General features: G+C 43.8%; 1 protein-coding gene across 2 annotated transcripts; it reads left to right on the top strand.

Moving 5' to 3' along the window:
* The first annotated feature begins 3,940 nt into the window (after positions 1 to 3,940).
* On the top strand, positions 3,941 to 8,884 carry LOC133634219 (uncharacterized protein K02A2.6-like). 2 transcript variants are annotated; one of them, XM_062027334.1, is made up of 2 exons: positions 5,597 to 6,982; positions 7,061 to 8,884. In XM_062027334.1, the coding sequence occupies exons 1-2, from the start codon at positions 5,719 to 5,721 to the stop codon at positions 8,467 to 8,469; spliced, it is 2,673 nt and encodes an 890-aa protein (XP_061883318.1). In that variant the 5' UTR covers positions 5,597 to 5,718; the 3' UTR covers positions 8,470 to 8,884. The 2 variants fall into 2 exon arrangements, with proteins under 2 accessions (XP_061883310.1, XP_061883318.1); XM_062027326.1 differs by having other exon boundaries at positions 3,941 to 8,884.
* The last annotated feature ends 364 nt before the right edge of the window (positions 8,885 to 9,248 follow it).

Here is a 9,248-nt window from a genome sequence, read left to right as displayed (position 1 = left end):
ATTAGTAAGTTAGGCATTTACGTTTTCTTATTATTTGTAATAAATGAAAATGGACATTTGGTATGTAAACTATATTGTCCAATACAGTCTATGATCTTGTCTAACAAAGCTAGTAGGTTCATGCAACGAATGCTTAGGACTGAAGCGCCATCACACTAATGTAGTTACTACATTACGTGCTAGCCCGGTCAATGACACATCGACATATAGGCTAACGGGGGAATTATATGCCCGTTAGCCTGTATGTTGATGTGTCATCCAACTGACAGGGAAAAATATATTTTTGATGTGGATATGGGTAGTGTCAGTGCCTATATCCCTGTCAATATGCTGATACGCTGAGGAAATGTGTTAACATTAGCACGGCTAATTGCGGTTTCTGGTACTGTATGTGCATCAAACACATATGGGTGGTATTTGCTTGGCACAATATAATGCATTACATGTAATGATTTTCTACTTTGTGTATTGACATGGTAGTAGGCTATATGATTAATGCGTAACGTGGTTTATGCATAACGTGAGTTGGCTCATAGAATTGCACTCTGCACTGAAAGATGGTGATGTGCGTACATGGAAGAGAATGCAGTGTGTCAGGTTGGATGCAACATGGAGTTATGCTGAAAGAAATGTGGCGGTAATTTTACTGTTGGCTTTGACTTGTCATCAAAGTAGGTATATGCGATATATAATATACTATATATTATTATATATAATTATTTCAATGGTGGTCCGTGCGGTCAAACTAGACATTTTAGCAGGGTAATGCCAACAATCTGTCCCGACTCCCGACGAAAATATTGCTGCGTAACTTTACAAATACGTTTGGCTAATGGACATCAGTAAAATGTGACATAATGACTTAGTAAACCATCTTGCAAGAAGCATAAACAAGAGAAACCTACAGCGTAGGACTCAGCGATTGCCATTTGAAGTTCCTTGGACTAGGATTCGGATTTGTATCTTGCAACCTAAGTCATGGCGAGTAGGAGGGGACAACAGAATTTTGATCATGATTGCAGTACCATTTCTGGCCACAATACTACATATGGCAAAGATAGATAGATAGATAGATAGATAGATAGATAGATAGATAGATAGATAGATAGATAGATAGATAGATAGATAGATAGATAGATAGATAGATAGATAGATAGATAGATAGATAGATAGATAGATAGATAGATAGATGGATGGATGGATGGATGGATGGATGGATGGATGGATGGATGGATGGATGGATGGATGGATGGATGGATGGATGGATGGATGGATGGATGGATGGATGGATGGATGGATGGATGGATGGATGGATGGATGGATGGATGGATGGATGGATGGATGGATGGATGGATGGATGGATGGATGGATGGATGGATGGATGGATGGATGGATGGATGGATGGATGGATGGATGGATGGATGGATGGATGGATGGATGGATGGATGGATGGATGGATGGATGGATAGATAGATAGATAGATAGATAGATAGATAGATAGATAGATAGATAGATAGATAGATAGATAGATAGATAGATAGATAGATAGATAGATAGATAGATAGATAGATAGATAGATAGACAGACAGACAGACAGACAGACAGACAGACAGACAGACAGACAGACAGACAGACAGACAGACAGACAGACAGACAGACAGACAGACTACTTTATTCATTAGATAGTACTTTATTCATTCCTTCAGGAGAGTTCCCTGAGGAAAATGTAAATTTAAGTCCCACATGACAAGTATCTTTGCAACATGTTTGCTGAAATGATGCCCATTACAATGTTTTTCACTCTTCTCTGTTGTTTGTCTTGTTTGCAGTGTATTGCAGGTCCTGCAGATGCTTCTAAATGTTAGGTATTACACAACATCAATGTAATGGATGGTAAATATGTTTGTATAATGATTTCCTTTAAATGATGTTCAACATAAAGTTGTGTTCTTGTTGGATTGATCTAGTATTCAGTGTATGTTTTCTTGTGAATTCACTAATATCTGCAGTTCCATTGTCCTGAAAGTACACTGTATAAGCTAAACAAAATACCGTTCCTATTTCTAAAAACATGGATGCAAACTGATTATCTGTCCGCCCTGGTAGCTGTTTACAATTTAATTTCTTTGTGAGTTTGCGTCCCTGTGATAGGCACTCAACAATTGGTGGTTACATATTACTGATTGATGTGATTGTTGAAATTCATTGAACTGCTTTGACCAAACAACATTGTATAGTGCTTTTTTGAGGGTTCTTGTTTCGCTAGGATCAAACCAATACAACATTTTAATTGTGCAGGTAATTGTCCATAATCAGATTTTTCATTTATATGGACACACGGATGCTGATGATCCCGGATTTCTCCAAGTTCCTGGATATGTTTTCACTTACAGGTTCATCCAGGATCCCTTGGAACTCCTATTCAATCAGAGCGCCAGGTAGGGTTGATGATGTTTTAACTACAATACATTCTGGAAACAACTGATGTCTTTATATGCTATGCCTCGGGTGTAATTCTGTATTGTGTTTGTTTTCCATGTAAGGCGGCTGGAACAACAATCCAGTTGCCTGCCAGGTCCAGGCCATTTCCAGGCCATTTCCGCCGTCTGATGGTTCGCTTTGGTGTCTCACAAAGTGAGATCGGCAGTGTGGCAGCCCAAGATAACACAGGTTCTCTCTCTGCAGTAGCAATGTCCTCTGCTGAAACTGCAGAAAAACACCTATCTCTATTTGCCAACCTTTCGGCCATTGTGTGTGACCACAGTTATCTTCCCACTCGTGTTGCTGGTCTGGTGGAAAATTCTCTGGTCTACATAGAAGGATCAGTAGTCTGGCAGATACCACAGGAGCTGTCCTGTGATGTGAGCTGGGTAGCGTAGTCATTTGACAAGAGCTACCACTTTGGAGCCCTAAAAAACATCGGCGGCCTAGTGATTCCATCACTAAGCACAGGGAAAGTGTAATTCCATAATCATGTTTGTTTTTAAATCTTTGTGTATTAAAGTAGTTATTTTTTGTTATTTTCTCTGTTTTGTAAAATGTCTTTTAACATTTTATGATATATATATATATATATATATATATATATATATATATATATATATATATATATATATACAGTATATATACATATCAGAGGTGGGTAGTAACACGCTACATGTACTCCGTTACATCTACTCAAGTAACTTTTGGGATAAATTGTACTTCTAAGAGTAGTTTTAATGCAACATACTTTTACTTTCACTTGAGTATATTTATAGAGAAGAAACACTACTTTTACTCCGCTCCATTTATCTACATTCAGCTTGCTACTCGCTACTGATTTTTATCGATCAGTTAGTTCACGCTTTGTTTGTTTTGGTTTGTCAGACAGACCTTCAAAGCAGGATCTATCGCATGCCTGCGTTTCACCAATCAGATGCAGATACTTGTGACGTTGGACTCCGTTTCACCAATCAAACAGAGCCAGGCGGTCACATGACCGTCACACGTGGACCCCGACTTAAACTAGTTGAAAAACGTATTCGGGTGTTACCATTTAGTGGTCAATTGTACGGAATATGTACTGAAAAAGTTTAAATCTATCAATCAAAAGTGTGAAGGAAAAAAGACACTTTTTTATTTCAACCGTACCTCCCGTCAAAAGCCTAAAGACTGACCGCACAGTTCCTGTCTTCACAATAAAAGTGCTGCTCCATCGCGCCTGCGCTAACGAAATAAGAGTCTCCGAAAGCCAGCGCAAACAAGCTAGCAAGCTACGGAGTTTGCCGCCAATGTATTTCTTGTAAAGTGTATAAAAACGAATATGGAAGCTGGACAAATAAGATGCCAAAAACCAACCACTTTCATGTGGTATTAGACAGAAAGGAGGAACTTTTATTCTCCTCCAAAAAATGACATGGACGTTATTGTTATAATGTGAACATTCATGAAAGCATTATTAAGTTGCACTCATTAGAACAACGGCAATATAGCCAAGTGCCCACTTGGTGTCGCTGTAGGATAAGGAATGGATGATTTTCGCATGTGCTGTTTACTATGTGATGTCCCTAGGACTTCTGGGTTGTGTACGTGATCCTCCGATAGACAGCAATGTTACGTCGGCTCCGTGTCTGTATTAATAGTAACTCTGCAGTACTTTAATAAAGTGTATTTCGGCTAAGAACCTTTTCCAGTGGTCCTTGAAAAAGAGCACAAGTTACCACATATTTTTGGCGACGAGGTGAACTGGTTTTTGTTTTTTTCGTGTGTCTCCGGTTTGTTGTTTTGTAAGCTAAGCTAAGTGTGCTAAGTAAGCTAGGCGGCCGTGCGTGACCGACGGCGCCGAGGAAAAACACAGAGGAGAGACGCAGTTCGCAGCAGTGAAGCAGAACGGAGGACGGCAGTGTGTGTCGGCGGCTGCAGAGGAGCAGCTTGAAGAGGAAATAAAAAAGGCACCCGGAGCTACAGAAGAGCTGCGTGGAGAGGGAGCCTCAAGCTAGGATGGCTACATATGGGACTGTCGGTGAATTTGTGGAGGGACACGAGGACTGGACGGAGTATGAAGAAAGGTTGGGACACTTTTTCTCTGCTAATGGGATTACAGAAGAGGATAAAAAGCGCTCTATTCTCCTGAGTGCGTGTGGAGCAAAGACTTATAAGTTGATAAGGAACTTGGCCACACCGCGGAAACCGGGAGAGATCCCATATGATGATCTTGTCACGCTCGTGGGAAACCACCACAATCCAAAACCTTCTGTGATAGTCCAAAGATTCAAGTTTCACAGCTACTTCAGGAGGCAAGGTCAGTCTGTGGCTAACTTTGTAGCCGAGTTACGGCAGCTGTCAGAACATTGTGATTTCGGGGCAGTGTTAGATGATATGCTACGTGACAGATTAGTGTGCGGCATTAATAATGACGCCACACAACGCCGCCTGCTGGGGGAAACTCCACCACTGACGTTCAAGAAAGCTCTGGAAATCTCCCAAGGCATGGAGATGGCTGCTAATAATGCCAAGGATATCCAGAAAGGACATGGAGGAGCACAAACAGCAGCAGTGCACCATGTCAGGAGAGAGACTGGTAAGCATGAAAGAAAAGTGGAGTGTTTTCGTTGTGGAGGGGGACACTATGCAAATGACTGTAAATTTAAAGACGTTGTTTGTCATGCTTGTAACAAAAAGGGACATTTAGCCAAAAAGTGCAGAAGCTCAAAGGGGAAGGGCAAGCCGGGGCTGGGAAAAATGCAGCAGGCTCAGGCAGCCACACATCACCTAGATGAAGAAGATAAAGAGGCTGTGTGTTCTTTTAACATGTTTGGTGTGGAAACGGATGAAGAACCACCTGAGCCTTACTATGCAACAGTCACTGTAGGAGGGCAGGACATTAAGTTTGAGATTGATTCAGGAGCTACAGCCTCCGTTATCAGTGAAGACACTTACAGGAGGACGTGGGGGTTAAACCAGCCTCCCATCCGCCCATCAAAGCTCAAACTTAGGACCTATACAGGGCAGCCCATTCCTCATTTGGGAGTGGTTTATGTGGACATTTTAGCAGAGGGTCAAAAAGCTAAAGGCAGGCTGGTGATCGCTAAAGGCAGAGGGCCCAGTCTTTTGGGCCGCGATGTGCTTAGAAAAATCCGACTCAACTGGCATGAAATAAAATATGCAAGCACAACAGAGGTCACTCTGCAGCGATACAGTGATGTGTTCAAGGATGAGCTGGGAACACTTAAGGGCATGACAGTAAAGCTCCATGTTGACCCTGAAGCCACACCTAGGTTTTTCAAGCCCAGAGCAGTGCCCTATGCCATGAAAGGCAAAGTTGAAGAGGAACTGGAACGATTACAGAAGCTGGGCATCATCAAGCCCGTCCAGTTTTCAAGGTGGGCAGCACCCATTGTTCCAGTGTTAAAGGAGGACAAAACTGCACGGATATGCGGGGACTACAAAGTCACAGTGAATCAGGTCTCTAAGCTGGAGGAGTATCCATTGCCACGCATAGACGACCTGTTTGCGACCCTGGCAGGGGGTAAGCTGTTCACAAAGCTGGACATGAGCCAGGCCTACCAACAGCTACTGCTCGACGAGGATTCAAAAGAGTACGTCACGATCAACACACACAAAGGTTTATTCAAATACAATCGCCTGGTGTTTGGAGTGGCATCCAGTCCTGCCATTTTCCAAAGAACAATGGACACTCTGCTGCAGGGGATTCCGCATGTAGCAGTGTACTTAGATGATATTTTGGTCACAGGGGCCACGGAGGTGGAGCATCTGGCTAACTTGGAAGAGGTGCTGAAGAGACTCTCAGAAGCAGGGCTGCGATTAAAGCGCAGCAAATGTGTGTTTCTAGCACCAAGTGTGACCTATCTGGGACACAGGATCACAGCACAGGGACTCTGCCCAGTGGAAGACAAAGTGAGAGCTATTAAGGAAGCTCCAAACCCCAAATGCATCACTGAACTCAGATCGTTCTTAGGCATGGTGAACTATTATGGCAAGTTTCTGCCCGACCTCTCAAAAGTTTTGGCCCCACTGTACAAGTTGCTTCACAATGACACGAAATGGCAGTGGTGTGAGGAGCAGGAGGCAGCTTTCAAGGAAGTGAAAGAGCTCCTCCATTCAGCAACGCTCCTGGTTCACTATGACCCGGATAAACAGATAACACTTTCATGCGACGCCTCGCCCTATGGAGTCGGGGCAGTTCTTTCGCATGTAATGGAGGACGGATCAGAGAAGCCGGTTGGCTTTGCTTCACGTACCCTGACAAAAGCGGAGCAGGGATACTCACAGCTAGACAAAGAAGGTCTGGCCATCGTGTTCGCTGTCAAGCGCTTTCATCAGTATCTCTATGGTCGCGCATTCAAGATCTACACAGACCATAAGCCACTGATGAGCCTGTTCAGTGAGACCAAATGTATCCCACCGCTGGCCTCAGCCAGGATACAACGTTGGGCGCTCACACTGTCAGCCTACCAGTACGCCATAGAGTACAGAGCAGGTAAGGATAACGCAAATGCCGATGCACTGAGTCGGCTGCCTTTACCTGACACGCCTGCTGTTACTTATGTGCCTCCAGAGACTGTTTTCTCACTGGAAAAGCTGGAAGAGACACCTGTGAAAGCATCCCGGATCAAACAGTGGACAGAGAGGGACCCAGTCATGTCCCAAGTAAAAACTTTCCTTTTACAAGGCTGGCCCAGTGTGATAGAAGGAGAGGAGTTGAGGCCTTATACTAAACGTAAAACTGAACTGAGTCTGCAAGATGGCTGCATCTTTTGGGGTGCGAGGGTCATTGTACCTCCCCCAGGCCGTTCACAGATTGTGGAGGAAATACATGAGACTCATCCAGGTGCATCGCGGATGAAAAGCCTCGCAAGATCCTATGTCTGGTGGCCAGGACTGGATAAGGATCTGGAGGACAAAGTGAAAGGATGCACGCAGTGTCAGATTAATCAGAACATGCCTCCACCTGCTCCTTTGCACCCATGGGAGTGGCCAGACCGTCCCTGGTCTAGGCTACATATGGACTTTGCGGGCCCTTTTAAGGGGCAGATGTTTCTCCTAATGGTGGATGCGCATTCTAAATGGATTGAGGCCCACATCATGAGCAACATCACAGCCCCCACAACCATCGACAAACTCAGGCAAGTGTTTGCAGTACACGGCTTGCCTGACACACTAGTCACTGATAATGGTCCGACTTTCACCAGCGAGTTGTTCAGTGAGTTCATGCAACAGAACGGCATTCATCACATAAGAACAGCTCCTTTCCACCCAGCCTCAAATGGACTGGCGGAGCGGGCTGTTCAGACAGTGAAGGAGGGCCTGAAGCGAATGACAGGTGACTCACTCAGCACTCAGCTTTCACGATTCCTGTTTAAATACCGCCTCACGCCACAGACTACAACGGGGCGCACGCCAGCAGAGATGCTGATGGGGCGTCGGCCCAAGTCAAGACTGGACCTGCTGCGTCCGGACATGAAGGCAAAAGTGCAGGGAAAGCAGGAAAAACAGAAAGAAAGACATGATCAACATGCACGTGAGAGACAGTTGAAACCAGATGACTGTGTCTATGTGAGAAACTTCAGCAGCAACAACAACCAGCAGTGGCTACCTGGGATTATTCTCAAGAGGAGTGGGCCAGTTTCCTACGTTGTTAAGCTGACTGATGGACGTATCTTCCGCAGACATCAGGACCATGTGCGCCTGCGGCAGGATACAGGCTCAGAGACAGACAGTTCCACTGAGTTTCCAGGGGCTGGACCAACAGCAGTAGGGGTGGGTTCGCCAGAGTCTGAGACAAGGACAGAGGCTTCTGTTTCCTCTGGAGAGGATGGACACTCTCACACTGACATCCAGACCTCTCCCAGTCTCCCTACACCAGATCCACCGAAGTCACCCACACCAGCGGTGTCTGCTGGGTCACCAGAGGTAGTGCGAAGGTCGCATCGCACTCGCAAACCTCCAGACAGACTGAATGTGTGACTGAAAGTTTAAATCTGCCATGTTTTCATGTTTTCAGGTTTATATTGCTAAACAGTTGCTGAGACAGTACTTTAAGTTTATGTGTACGCCAGCTAATGATAACCACCGTTTTGGGTTTTCTCAAAGTCCATTTATATTTTTGGGAATGTTGGAATCTAAAGGGGGAGAAGTGTTATAATGTGAACATTCATGAAAGCATTATTAAGTTGCACTCATTAGAACAACGGCAATATAGCCAAGTGCCCACTTGGTGTCGCTGTAGGATAAGGAATGGATGATTTTCGCATGTGCTGTTTACTATGTGATGTCCCTAGGACTTCTGGGTTGTGTACGTGATCCTCCGATAGACAGCAATGTTACGTCGGCTCCGTGTCTGTATTAATAGTAACTCTGCAGTACTTTAATAAAGTGTATTTCGGCTAAGAACCTTTTCCAGTGGTCCTTGAAAAAGAGCACAAGTTACCACAGTTATCATCACTACTGTCTGATTCCAATCAATGCAAGTCATCAGAATCAGGTAATACACCAATTTATATTCTTGTCTTCATGAAATAAATGAATTTATATGTTAAACATGCATGTATATTAATTAAAACACCTTTAACATGTGAAAAAAAAGGCAAAATAAATAAATATAAATTATATACTGTATATATAAATGTATGTATATATATATATATATATATGATATGTGTGTGTATGTACAGTATATGTATATATGAGGTAGATCACCTCGACTTGGTCATTTAAAAAGTAGCTCGCCTGCTGAAAAAGTGTGG

The sequence above is a fragment of the Entelurus aequoreus genome, linkage group LG02 (assembly GCF_033978785.1).
Source record: "Entelurus aequoreus isolate RoL-2023_Sb linkage group LG02, RoL_Eaeq_v1.1, whole genome shotgun sequence".
Classification (NCBI taxonomy): Eukaryota; Metazoa; Chordata; class Actinopteri; order Syngnathiformes; family Syngnathidae; genus Entelurus; species Entelurus aequoreus.
This window is presented reverse-complemented; position numbering and strand designations above follow the sequence as displayed.

Coding starts and splice junctions, on each gene's coding strand:
- LOC133634219 (XM_062027326.1), top strand. CDS start 4,483: ATGGCTACATATGGGACTGTCGGTGAATTTGTGGAGGGACACGAGGAC.